We start from the raw sequence: 14,553 nt of genomic DNA, 5'->3' as shown, positions 1-14,553 counted from the left end.
ACTGAGCTGATGCATATTATAGGTCTTTAGACAAAGAAATGGGAAAACTGAATATATGTCTTGATGAAACCACTAGATCTTGAAATGTGAAAGATAAGGAAGGGTTGCTCATGGGCAAAACATGGTTTTCCTATCAGGTTTTTGTTTCCTTGAATAATGATCCATATTCACTCTTTGGGTGAGGAGGCAACATGTTGGATAGAAGGAGTCTCTGAGGTTTTAAATACAGAACTTTTTCAATTTCAAAGCATAGAGGCCAGAAAATATAGATGTTTTTCTATTCCAAAAGGGATTTGTGGAAACCCTGAGGTAGTCATCGCAACGCCTGATAACATGCGGTATACAGAAGTGATCTGCCTCTTCAGCTAATACACAAAAGTTGTTAGAGACCATATATATTGAGCCAAACATCTGAAAATGCCTTTGTGACTGAATCATTAATAAAAATAGACCATGAAAGTTACATTCACCACTTTCTTCATATACTGACATCTTCTGCAGTTTCTACTCTGTCCATATCACCAAGGTAAAGGGGATAGCTAGTGCTGAACAGGTCCATAATCCTGATAGCCTTATATAGGTGTTGTTCAGTCATTAGAAAATGTTAAGGTTTTCTAGTCGTAAATATACATTTCATCTGCAGCTGCAAGTTCCGGTGAAATGTAAATCAAAAGAAATAACCCAGTCTAGCGGTACTCCAGGGTCTATTTCTAAGAATAAAGGAGTGTTTGAAAAACTTTTACATCCCTGGTAGAGATCAGATCATGACCATGAATCCAATTTATTTCTCGGTTGAAATAAAGCACCATTTATCTCAGCTCACTGATTTAGCCAGTATGTCTGTTCCTTGACAATAGCATTCCTCCGACTGCTCTTTCACCTACTCCACTGGTCAGGATACTGCAGGATGACTCAAATCCACACTAGAAAATGGGACATGGATGTCTGGCCTTGGTAACTGGCACACTGTTGTTCAGCAGCAGAAAACTACATCACCTTCTCCCAGTATCGCCTTCTCCCAGCAGTGCCTTACCTGGGAGAGCTGGGATTGTGTGAGTATAAGAGTACGCCATTCAGCCCATCTAGCCTGTTTGGTAATTAGTTGCTGTCTTAATCCAAGGCTGTCATCCAACCATTATCTGCTTTAAACAATATGGCTGAGTAGCTTGTACGGCCACAACCCTTGGAGTAAAGAAGTGCCTTTGACTGTCGGTTTTAAGTGTGCTTCCTCATTTGCTTGTCCCCCTCTGGTTTGTGCTTCTGTGTCGTCCTGGAGACATCCACTGGGTTGAACTGAAGTTTTGAATACAGTACATGTTGTTTTGCCTCAGGAGATATTAAACCGCTCTGCAAAAACAGTGACTGACAACCTCTGTTTTTTATCTGCTCTGTTCTTCTGTGAGATCTTCTGTAACCGTGGACTTTCACTGTTATGGTCCATCATGCTTTGTGCTTCCAAGGCCAGATGGTCATGTTTCCAAGAGCACAGTTGTCTGCTTCACTCCAGTGTTTCTACATCTCTATCAACCCATTAGAATCCATCCAAGGGACTGCCCCTGAGTGAAAACCACACAGAAGTCACATAAGATGCATAGTGGATCCTACATTTGTTAATAACCACTTCATTCATCTTATGTTAATCCCCTGCTTGCTTTTGTGTATGACACCACAACAATATCATTGAGAAAGTCAAAGCTTAACATGTTTATTTATATCCTATGGCAGGTGTAGGCGTATTAAAAAATCATAGGGTTTTGTGGGATGCCAGGGTTGATATCTTATTAAATCATCTCTGATTCAGCACTCTTAAACGATTATAGCAAGTTTTTGTTCTATATAAATACCTTAACTCATTAGCTAATGGGAAATTCACAAGAGCAAATGCTGTTGTGGTCTGAAATAATAGTTACTGTTATTTAAGTAGGACAAGTCTGGCTTGTCAGTCTAGGGTGGTGGAACTCACTGGATATGGCTTTCTTTGAATGCCACTGTTTGAATCCACAAAGGAAACTTTGAATAACTGGGTAGATTGGTCTTGTTGTGGGTCCTTGCTGTGTTGTCCTGTTTAATAGTCACAGTTCAGTGGCATGCTGGAGTTGTGTTCATTTTGAATCCTGTTGTGATATAGACCAAACGAGAGAAAGTTCCGATAACTGAAGCACAATGTTAAAACCAGTAATGTAGTCTCTGGAAGATTAAAGCTTATTTTCAGAGAATTATACAGAGGCCTACAAAAAAACTTACTACCCACGTGTAAGGAACTCTTAATCCCCCAAAAGCAAAATTACATTCCTGGAGGCTGGAGCAAAGTAAAAGATAGTAATATGATTCCAAGTAAGTACATGAAAATGATTTACTAGAAACTGAAAATGCTGTTCAGAATAAGCAGAAATTTTTCTGCTTTGGCCTTTCAGGGGAATTTGGAGGATGAAGTCAGAAATATAATAACAGTAAGCAACTTGTCTAACTCATGCTAATAGTGATGTTTTATTTTTTACCACATTCCCTGTAGCAATAGATTTTGGTCTAAGGTGGTCCTTACAACTGCCTAGGTCATCACAAAAGCTGATGAGTGTTTTGGTCTTCTGTGGCCCAAGACACTATGGTATGATACAGTAGTTAAAGCAAACAAAAGCTCAGTGACTTACAGCCCAGAGAAAAGGAAGATTTCAGTAGGACACATTGACGGCTTATATAGTTTAAGCAGAAATAGGTCAGGCATTATAATAATAGAATCTTATCATTTAGATGTTAATTGAAGTTTAAAATCATAACTCTCCGGCATTGACCGTTTCTTATTGTTCTCAGCTACAGATCTGTGTGAATCACACAATCTAATGGAGTATCTTTCACCCTGTTACAATTCATAGCAAAAACCTCATGAGAGTTCAAGCATTTTGCCATTGAACAGTGCATAATGATTACCGTTATCAGCCATTTGCATTGTTTAAAACCTTTTTCACCTTTCTCCAAAGTGCAATCCCACTCTGTCTATGAAAATACCGACTTGAATGTACAAGAAATGATTTTAAATCTTGTATTACTATCAGATAACAAGAGTCGGATTAGATCAGATTAGAAGGGACAAGCAAAGTCTACCAATGCAGATTAAAGCAGTATGTGACAGGTATGAGGCCTTGAACAGAGAGATACATTACTCTGTAGAAGTCTTTGGTAATTTGCACTGTTAATCTTTTCACTCAGTGCTTTGCCTTCTTTACCCAGAAGTGCAATACAGTAGCGATCATCTGCTGAAATTCCTACCTTTTTAAATTAATAGTTTATCTTTACAAGTTTTGTAGAACAGAAATGAACTATTCAGCTTTATGAATGTGTAGAGCAGAGCAAATCCCACTAAGGCCAAGATGGTGCCAAGAGACGGACAGCTCAGGGACTGATAACCCCATTGTTGTGTAACTTGAAATCATCCTCTGCTAACCAAAACTTGATTTTGCCACATAGAGGAGGTCTGTGTCTTACCCTAAGAAGCCTTCAGTTTGAGCACTCTGCTAATGAATAAAATATTAAAGTTTTCAAAATTTTGTCATGTTATTTGCCAAATCACTTTGTACCATCCACGGCCGAAACGTTGTGTTCTCTTTCTTCTTTTTTTCAGCATGGAATAAACCTATTACTTGTTCCTTTGCAGCCTACGCATGCTGACGCAGCTACCCACCTGAAGTCATACATGGGGACAATTTGGAGGCCACGGTAAAGGCCAAGGGGGGAAATTTGGCCCCGACACCGGGACAACTCCCTACTCTTATCGAGACATGCCCAGGGATCTTTAATGACCACTGAGAGTCAGGACCTCGGTTTAATGTCTCATCCAAAACACAGCACCCACTACAGTATAGTACAGTATAGTGTCCCGCCACTATACCAGGGCATTAGGACCCACACAGACTACAGGGTGAGCACCCCCCACTGGTCCCACTAACACCACTTTCAGCAGCAACCATAGCTTCCCAGGAGGTCTCCAATCCAGCTACTGACCAGGCTCAACCCTGCTTAGCTTCAGTGGGTAGCCAGTTGAGAACTGCAGGGTGATATGGCTGCTGGTTTACAAATTTATGCTTACACATTTTTTTTTTAATTTTGCAAAATGGGACACCATTGGAAGGGTCTGAACACTTTTGCAAGATCCTCAATGTTGAGTGCTGTGGTACAATGACCAAATGTATGACATACTTATGGAAAGATGCCGCGCAAAGATGCTTATTTTCCTTCTCAAGCAGTTGTAGAAGTGGGCTGGGGTTAAATTTGCATACCACACTGAAGTTACACAGAAGCTGGGGCTGCTGTCGACCTTCAGTGGTATACGAATGAGGAAGGAGTGGAGTGTCCATGACCTGCAGTGTGAAAAGATGTTCTTCATGGGGAGGAAGGGGACATTTACATACATTTCCAATTTAAAATTAAAGTCATTGATGTAATGGCAGTAGTCAAAACATTGAAACTGTTGTTCATGCTCATTGTAATAGTTCCATTTGAGGCGGTGCGGTGGCTCTGCGCCTGTGCCTGGAAGGTTGCTGGTTCATATCCTGTGGCTGGTAGAGGAATCCTACTCAGTTGGGCCCCTGAGCAAGGCCCTTAACCCCAGCTGCTCCAGGGGTGCCATATAAATGGTTGACCCTATGCTATGACCCCAAGCTTCTCTCCCTGTCTGTGTGTCTCATGGAGAGCAAGTTGGGGTATGCAAAAAGACAAATTCCTAATACAAGAAATTGTATATGGCCAATAAAGTTATCTTATCTTATGATTTGTTCCAGAATGTCTAGACATATCAGTATGGGCTGCACCAGCTGTATCTGGCTTTATACAGTAGTTCTCTGCAGCTTACCCTGTAACTCATTACTGGCACAAATTCCTCTGGGCATCCCGGCACACATTTATGCTTTGTATTCACGTGTTCCTTGAAACATTTATAAACTGCCAAACAAATCTATCTTCTCAACCTGAGCAACACCAGCCATTGTCAGTAATCTACGGATAACTGGGCTGGGATGAACTAGAGCCTATTCTGGATGCACAAGGCATGAAGTAGGACTACAACCCAGAAGGGATGCTAATTCTTTGCTGGCTACATATACACAAGTAATTCTGAGAAATTAATGGCTCCAGCATGTTTTTGGAAGGTAGGAAATGACATGCAAGCTCCACACAGAAGGTGCACAGGACACAAGTGAGAGTCACATCAGCATGCCATTCTCTCAGAATATAATAATAATAAGAAGAAGAATTCAAATGGCAAATGTTAACCCTAATAGCTCAGTCAGGTGGAAGAAACAATGAGATATTGTAACAAAAAGATTTTCCACACTTATCACTTTAAAAAGAATAAAGGGTTGGTTAGTATGCAAGTGTGAATAAAACCGCAAATATACTATTCACTGTTTATTTCAAATAGTCTGTATGCTGTAAAAGTGATCATAGTGAGTTCACAGCTTGTGAGACTGTCTTTCAGAGAACTGAGTTTGTCTTTTTATTTTACAGGTTACCCGTCATTCAGCTTTCAACTCCATGTCTACATATCAATATGTCAACATTTTGAATTAACACCTTTTTGCTGTGATGCTGCAGAACTCATCTGTTTTTAGATGGCACAATAAAACAACTTCGATACTTTGAGACGGTGAAAGGTTTTGAATGAAAGAAAAAAAAGCCAATACCTGAAACGTCCTGTTTTAGAATTAAACAAATATATCTCATAAATGTTAGTGAAAAGCAGTTTCTATCAACAATGAATTCATCTTGCTTCCTGCAGATGTTTAAAACGTCGCATCTGCGTAAAACATTATCTTTAGATATGCACTAGAGTGAGCAGATAGCTTGCAAACTGGTAAAGACTTGCCACTGTGGCAATTAACATGTCTGAATTGCTACTCTGTATTAGAAATGCCAAAAAAGACACTACAATTGTTTCAATTTCTGCAGGTAAACTATTTCTGTTGCTACAAAGGAAAAAAATTCAACAATATGATAGATTTAAATAATTTTCCCTGACTGTTAACAGAGATGCCTTTTTTTGGTAAGTGCTTCTTTAAATAATGAATGTGCAGTTGTACAGCTCATAGAGATTCACAGCAATGCTTGCTCACCTCACTCGACAGGGGCTCTGTGTTTCCTTTTATTGCACTCATTAGTGTAAAGACAGGCTCTGAAAGGACCAATCTGAAAAGCTGTGCAGTTTTCTTTATTTTTCAGAGGCAGCAATTAAACACACTTAATAAAAACTGCAAAATGAAAAAAAGATGAGAGCAGAGAGCACACTGAGGTCATAAGATTTTAGGTGTTGATAAGTCAGATCATCTTTGTGGCAAAATTGTTATTTGCAAAGTGTTGGTAAGGCTCTTTCCCTGGGAAAGCAGCATCTGATGACCAGTAAGTGGCAACTGAGAGGTTGGTATAAAAATAGCTCCCGGGTTAAAAAACGTAAAAACAGTAATTGCATACATTAGAATACACATATGTACAAGGTATTCCTATGAGTATGTGAACTAGCACTCCAGTAGCTGTATTTTTACACAGCTACAGGTATAACCACTAGTGAGACCTTGATAGGCACCACATCGATGCAATGGTTAGCAGTGTGTATGTTCTCCATGCGTTTGTGTGGGTTTCCTCCAAGTTCTCCAGTTTCCTCCCACATTCCAAAAGACACAGTGGCAAGTTAATTGGCTTCTGAGAAAACTGGCCCTGGTGTGAGTGTGTGTCTACGTCTGCATGTGTCCTATGATGGACTGATGACCCGTCCAGAGCTTACCCTACCTGGTGCCCCTTTTTGCTGGGTTAGGGTCTGGCTCCTCCATGACCCTGAATTAGAAGAAGCGGTTAGAAAATGGATGGATGGAGACCTTGATACGAATTACTTTCCCACGTGTTCTCCAAAAATCTTCAGGCTTTTGTCTCACCGTGACACCAGTGCAACAAACCCTGAGTAGCACAAATGTCTGTGTCAAGCTCCTGACACCAGGACTTAACTGTCTATTGCCAAGTGCTATCAGTTTCTAACTGGCTCCAAGGGATAACCTGTGATGGTGGTTTCAGATGCAGCATTCCCACATGACGCAGCTACTGTAAATTTCAGCTCCTGTAACATAGCTGCTTTCTAGATTTAACACTTTGAAAGCATCAGAGAGAGCCCAATTCATTCACATTGATTTGTGAACACCTGTGAGATGATCTGGTACCCATCAGGTGCACACACTGTTGTGGCCTAAGTTACTATTGATGATGTACTGCACTGTACCCAGTGAAACATTGGATCAGATTAAAGAAGACGGCAAGCATCCTGTGTCTGTGTTTCCAGTCATGCCTTCAATGCAGCTAATGTTTTCTTCTGAGAAGGAGGCACCAGAACACTCAGACTTCTGCTCCTCTGGCACCATGGTCACACGTGTTTCTGCGGCATGACGTGGTGCATACACCTCCGTGAACCGCTGTTGAGTTTCAGCTGGCATCGTGCCCCTTGAACACAGACACCGAATAGTGCAGCGCACGTCTGTTAGACCACACATGCACAAAGCCAGTCGCATTTAAAATGAAGCCTGGTGTTACTCTGGACAGGTGGCATGTTCCCAAGAGCTCGTGATTAAACAGGTAATTGTCACGGCACTCTGTCTGGTTTTTGACTTGTGACCAAAAATGGTATTGTTGCCTTATTCATTAAAATGCTTTTGAGGGTGTGCGTGTGTGTCTGAGTGAATATTCAGTCATTGTGTAGGAGGTATACTAAACACATCCTCAAAATTTTTGTGGGAGTTGTTAGCCCCAAGCTTCAGGCATTCTGTCACTGCTTATTCAAAATGATTGTTTGGGTTTAATGGAAAATAAGACTGTAAAATGCCCACAGGGGAAGCTGAAGAATAGTTCTGCAACTTCTTTTGCTGTCTGTGAGCATTTGGTGAATAGCATCTGAAAAATAGATGATTTTCTGATGCTGTGCTTACTGTACCCTTCTTAATTTCAGGGTAATATAGAGAATTACATTTTCAAAGTTGCATATCGTGTTCTAGAGACATCTCAAAGATGATCAAAAGAAATAGGATGCACCTGAGCTCAATTTGGAGTGTCATAGTAAAGGGTCTGAATACTTGTGTAAATGGGAGATTTCCGTTTTTTATTTTTAATAGATTTGTAAAACTTCCTAAAAATGTGTTTTCACTTTGTCATCATGGGGTATTGTGTGTCAATTGATGGCAAAAAAGAATCAATTCAATCCATTTTGAAATAAGTCTACAACACCACAAAGTGTGGACAAAGTGGAGGGGTCTGAATACTTTCTGAAGGCACTGTATACAGTAATTTAAGCAAAATAAAGAATGGTGTAATAGGGTTAAAATTACATTAAATTATTGAATTCAATGGAAAATAAATCAATTCAGGAATTGTCTTAACAGAATGATATTTTCTGAATGCAGAAGTGATCTTTCAGTACTCACTGTCTTTTGCTTCCTTTATCACAATTCCATTTGTATTTTTATTTTGTGGCTAAGACAAAGCCAGTCTTTTCTGTCTTGTGAATTTACCCCCTTTGCTTTGATTAAACAGATCAAGGGGCACTTACATTGGTGGGTTTGATCTCTGCAAGCACATCCCATACTGTACATCTACAAAAGGCATTTCAACAGAATTTCAGGCGGTTAATTGAATCTTCACTCCTACAGCACTCTTACCCACTTCTTCTTTAGAAATGAATATCAATAGGATGGGCTGTACTAAATATTTTGCTACATATGTGGCCTTACAAAGCTTCTCAAGACTCACCATACACAGAAGACTGAGTATGACTAAGGGGAGAAACCTCAAAACGTAATGAGGCAATTATTGGATCAGTCCGTGCAATCAGTGTACTCGGTTTTAGGCCTGCCAGTCTTCAGTTGTATCAATAATCTTCTAGCTTTGAACAGCGGATACGATGTGAGCCCTTGATTTACACTAGATGTTCATCTGTCCATTTTCTAATCACTCATTCGATGCAGGGTCGCGGGGAGACAGTCTGGAGTGAGTTAAATAATAATGATAATGTTTCTTTATTAGCCCTATACAATTTCTTGCATTAGGAATTCATCTTTTCACATACCCCAGCTTTTCTCCATGGAGACACAGACAGAGAAGCTTGGGGTCAGAGCACAGGGTCTGCCATTGTACAGCACCCCTGGAGCAGTTAGGGTTAAGGGCCTTGCTCAGGGGCCCAACAGAGTAGGATTCCTCTGCCAGCTGCAGGATTTGAACCAGCAACCTTCCAGTCACAGGCGCAGAGTCCTTAGCCACAGAGCCACCGCTCCGTCCTACCCTGCATGGGATACCAGACCATCACAGGGCACACACAGAGACAAACACTCACACCAGGACCAGTTTTCACAGAAGCTGTTTACCTACCAGTATGTCTCTGAACAATGGGAGGAAACCAGAGCACCCAGGGCAAACCCACAGATAACATCCCAGATCCAGAACTAAGCCCAGGGCCCCAGCTCTGTGAGGCCGCAATGTAAACCACTCCACTGCCGTGCCTCCTGCTAGAGATTTAGGATCCTAAACATTACTGACAAAGACAACACAAAAGACCACTATAAATCTTAAAAAGTGGCCTGAAGACCCCCAAGAATGCAAGTGGAGAATGACTGTAGGCATTCACAGGCATTTCTTTCTGTGGGGAGTTCTAGTACATGGAACATGTTTATTGAATCAAATTACAAGTATTCGATGTCAAATATGGGCTGATGAAGGTTGTTCACAATCAGTGGGGTTTTTTTATGGCAGTGCAGTGAACATTCTTTTCTCACTCTCTGACTTTATTTCTTAAAAACTAAAATAATACCATGTGTGCACAGCGCTGTGAAAACAATTGCTGGATACAGTATTAGTACTGATCCAATAATAATCCAACCATCCAATAATATAAATGATAAGCAATAACAATGAAATGTTTTTCCCCAAACCTTTTGAAGCTGAGTTTTAATTAGGCGTGTACACTGTCTTGAAATTATAATAATAAACTTTACATTGCAGCGTCGTTAATTGCATTTATCTCAAAGCCATCAAGCCTCATTTTGATTTGGCACAAACAGAAATGCCATCGGAACATCTGTGAATTTGACCTGAAGTATATCGCAGTCTGTGTTCATACTGAGTGAAACACCAAACTGTGTACTCCTGGTGTTTTTGCACTGCTGAAAGGGTCTGCAGATCAAGACAAAGCAGCTCGCGTTGTATTTTTTCTTCTTCACTGACTACACTTCCCAGAGGACAATTCGTTCCGAGCGTTTCGCTGCTCACCCCTCCTCTTACCCACACAGGCGCTGTCACAGAGGGATGACGTCATCTGCGGAGGGATAGAAGCTTCAGGAGGACAGAGAGGCAGAAGAGAGAGAGATAGGGGGGCCAAGACTGAGAGGAATTGCAGCGGAGAGAGAGTGGAGGGGGGCTCGAAAGAATTCATATAACCACAGATTTAAAAGGGCTAATAAGGAGCGCAAATATCATAGTCAACAAACCGAGCGTCGGACGGAGGAGATTCTTGCATTGTTATCCTGCAGAGGAATATAAAAATGTCGTCTCCAAGTCCGGGTAAAAGGCGAATGGATACCGACGTGGTGAAACTGTATCCTTTTCATAACATAAACAACAGAAAAGAGAAGAAAAGATTTTTGCGTTTAATATCTGAAATCTCAATGACAGCCGTTTCTTTGGCCACAATCCTGCGATTCCGTGTCCTGCATTTTAAAAAATGGGTATTGTGTGAGAGTGTGGTGGACCTTTGTAAGCTAAGGATATTGAGATCTTCTTTTTGGTGACAACAAAAGTGAAAAATGCTGTTTTGGCTAATAATTTCCCAGAAAAACGCCGAGAGAGTATATTCGCGAACCGTAGATAAGAATGTTCTGCTGAGCACCAATTGTTCTTTGTATACGTTTTATTATTTTTTAAATTGGCAAGACTTATTTCAGCCAGGTATTGCTGTATTAATATTAAAATCAAAACAATAGCTACCTCTGTGTTGCAGATCCAGTCAAGTCTTTATTTTATGTCTTATGTGCTCTTGAATGTATTAAGTCCTAATGTTTAGCTGCGATTTTTTTAGGGGGGGGGGGGGGGGGGATTTTAGACTTAAAGCACAGCAGCAATTGTATTAAATATTAAGTTATGTAATATATTTATCATGTTTTCGGTATTTAAGGTACCTTCTCGAGAGCAAGGTCATTAGTTTTTTTGGTGGAGAGGACCAAACACGACGTCAAATAGGCCCAGTTATTTGGAAATATTTTCAACTGTTGCCTGTTCGCCATTAAGTGTTTTATTTTAATAGTGAGAAATGCTTAATTTCGTAGCGTTTTGTCACTTGATTTCATAAGCAGTACGGTACCCTGAGGGGTTTAGCTTTATCTCTGTTTTTCTTGGGCACAACACAAATCGTCGTTTCAAAATGGACAGGAATTAATTACGCTTTATTTTGCAATTCCAGGAAATCGTGCTAAGGTGAAAAGGTAGGTTTTATTCAAAGCGAACTTTTTTTTGTACCATGTAACAGCCCTGACCTGCTGTTTGAGAGAGAAAAACATGTAAGTTTATATTAAGCTCGTGAATCATAGGAAGTGAGATCAAATTAGGCGTTTCTCATACATTATATTATTGTGCTAACCTTTCGTAGTAAAATGACTGTTTTGCAGAAGTTAGGTTATGGTTCTTTTTGCTTCCTCAAAGGTATCGATATTTTTTTATTTTATGTTTGAGTATTTTCACCAAAATGAAGTTAGTTTTCAAAGAGATTGGCTTTTGCAGTCAAAAAAAGTTACTGGGTGGGGGTGTTTTGGTCACTGTTGTGAATGCCATCTCCCATCCCCCTTCTTTAGCTAGCCTTCGTCTCTTATAATCGATCATCCGTGTTTTAACTTTCCATTGCCTCTGTCGGATTATTTTGGAAAGTTTGTCTTTCGTGACAAATGTCGATGAATGACTAACACCCGGTGTTAGTGGGCCTTAGTTACCCGTTCGTTTCCTCAGAAGTTTGTTTAGTTCGGAAGTAGTCCTTCACGGAGGGAGTAGTGTTTTATTTTGGGTCTGTCACTAAACCCACTGCCATAACATGCTGTCGTTGAGGTAAAAACGTTGGATGTGCAGTGTATTTTAAGACTGCTCCGGAATACGTACAACTAATATTATCATGGCCTACGTTTGAGTAGTTGTTTTGTTGAAACTGGTGCACATTTAGTCGATTAGTAAGAACAGTCATTTTGCCACCGTAACACAAAGATCTCCTGCACTTCAAGACATCTGGGAACTCGGTGCCTCGTCCTTTCTGCGATTGAAACTTTTAATGTCTCGGGTACTGGAGTATTTTCGCCAGTTTCTAAAATGTACCTGTCCTCGTATTATCTTGGCAGGCGTATGATTTCCGTCCCCTCAAACTTTCGTGGTGGTGAGCGGTGTTGTAATAGCTAGCTGGCGAGCGGGGTTCATGGTCTCAAGCCGTAAGGAATTAGGCCCTAAATGAGTTTATGGCTGGGTGGACGGTGTTAAGAGTCGGGGGTGAAAAGGAGGGCTAAAAATAATTCAAAGCTCCTTTGTGACGTTGTTGTTCAGAAGTGTAGGCCAGCGCCGAAACTCCCAACATTTTGGAAAGGTTGGTAATTCCTCTTGCAGCGCTCAGACCAGTGCGAGTCGCGGACTTGTTTTGTTGCCGTCTGCGTGCAGTGGGAACCCAGGCTTTCTGATTGGCCCGTCTGTTACTACCCGGAAGCCGCGAGAAGGTGGGACTTGCAGAACAGCTGATAGAGTGATAACAAAGTATGTTTATGTCCGCGGCGGATGGGGGCTGGGCATGGATAGGTAAAACAGACAGGACCTCCGCGGCTAGTGTTGTCCACTACCAGCGCATGACGGACCCTGTCAGCTGTTGCAGAGAACTCTTGCCCTTCTGAAATTTCAGAGCTTTTGCGCTCATTTTGAGGTCATTTGAAACGGGGGAGAGAAGCAACAGGCTTATCTAGCCGACGTAAGCAAGTGGCGAATTAATGCCGAATCGATGTCCGCTGGCGCTGAAGTAAACATCTGGCTCTCCTACTTTGGATTTAAAATTAAGTAGATGGGCTTATGAGTCATTGTAAGTGACACGTACGACCCACCAGCAGATTGATTCCTCCTTTTACTTTCTGCAAAAATGTAACATCGTTAAGAGGTTTGTAAAGAAGTGGAACGTTTTGCACACAAAAATCAAAGTTACATTTAAAAGTTGAAAGTTTTTGCTGTGTAGGTTTGAGTTAGATGGGTAAATGTTATAAAGTTCTTTCTTACCTCGTGTTAAGTATTGTGAACGTATTAAGAAATGACCTGTCACTCAAGCCATGGGAGTGACAGGTTACTAGTTGAAAACTAACATGGTGGTGTAGTGGGGTGACTTTCTTCTGTACCACAGATCAGGCCTTCGTGTCTCAGCTAAGAATGAAGGCCAGTGCAATCTGGAATTTAGTAGAACACACTGAGCCCTTTAAAAAAAAGTATGCAATGAGGTTTGATCTTCTGTATAGTCTTGACGTGATTTTACTCCTTTACATTTAGTCGGAAACGCTGTAACATCTTGCATCTTACTTGCTTTATGAAGTTTTCTTAAACTGGGCATTGTTAAATAAAAATAAATGTATTGATGCCCATGTCCAAGTAAGTCATTTCTTTCGGTTTAGCCAAAAGGTGTCAGAATGCGGGCCTGGCACTGTTGCTGTTCTGTAAATTTCTCATCCTTTCTCCATTGACTGTGTGTACGTAGCAGAAGGTTCAAAGGTTACAAGCCCTGCCCGATAGGTTGCCTTTACCCAGTTGCTGTTTAAAGCAGTAAAACAAAATATTAGCCCTTGACAAGGCTTCTGAAGTGTTCTAGGTCCCGTGTGCTGCAAGAGGAATATTTTGTGAGTTTTACTGGTTTCTCCTGTTGAGTCTGCGCGCTGTGCGGAGTGCAGAGCTCTGAGCCAGAGCGGACCCCCTCTCCTGATTGAAACCCGCAGCCTGTGAGCGATGCCAGTCAGCTGCTGCTGCTGTCTGTGACGGTGTTTGCTGAGTGACGGCACACATGAGGGTTTGTGCACTGAGCGGGGGAGGGGGGGGTTGTGCGCAGGGGAGCAGGCTGTGCCCTGTAATAACCGTTCCCTTCTCCACTGCCTTTCAGATCCCTACCTGTTTGTGGCAAGCGGAGCTAATAGTGTCAAAGTCCGAGAATGAAGCTAGAGACATTTGTTTTTCCCTAAGATGTCGGGATAGTCAATATTAGTCCGTTCTCTTAAGGGGGAGAAAATGACAATGACAATTCCACTTAACTTTCCATTTGCATAGTCGTTATTACTGTCATTGCGGCTCAAGTTCAAAATCAAATATCTTGGGTGTATTCAGTATCTCAGGTTTATGGTTTGAAAGAAATAGTTATTTTATTTATCTTTCATAAGACTTGGAACATATCTTTGTTTTAGCAGAACAGAATAAATGTATTTGTACTTTACCCACATTAAGGTTTGAATAATGGCCTGTCTGCGTCTTTAAAGATCTAAAACAGTTAATGATCAG

General features: G+C 41.1%; 1 protein-coding gene across 2 annotated transcripts in view; it reads left to right on the top strand.

Moving 5' to 3' along the window:
• The first annotated feature begins 10,324 nt into the window (after positions 1–10,324).
• The window catches only part of ube2h (ubiquitin-conjugating enzyme E2H (UBC8 homolog, yeast)), a 40,681-nt gene continuing 36,452 nt past the window's right edge, over positions 10,325–14,553 (top strand). Inside the window, exon 1 of one of the 2 annotated variants that reach the window (XM_088644931.1) lies at positions 10,325–10,606. In XM_088644931.1, coding sequence (XP_088501057.1) covers positions 10,554–10,606 — 53 coding nt within the window. In that variant the 5' untranslated portion in view covers positions 10,325–10,553. The remainder of the gene's footprint in view (positions 10,607–14,553) is intronic. The other variant, XM_088644930.1, reaches the window with a different exon arrangement.

This window comes from Lepisosteus platostomus, chromosome 9, assembly GCF_059453375.1.
Source record: "Lepisosteus platostomus isolate fLepPlt1 chromosome 9, fLepPlt1.hap1, whole genome shotgun sequence".
Classification (NCBI taxonomy): Eukaryota; Metazoa; Chordata; class Actinopteri; order Semionotiformes; family Lepisosteidae; genus Lepisosteus; species Lepisosteus platostomus.
This window is presented reverse-complemented; position numbering and strand designations above follow the sequence as displayed.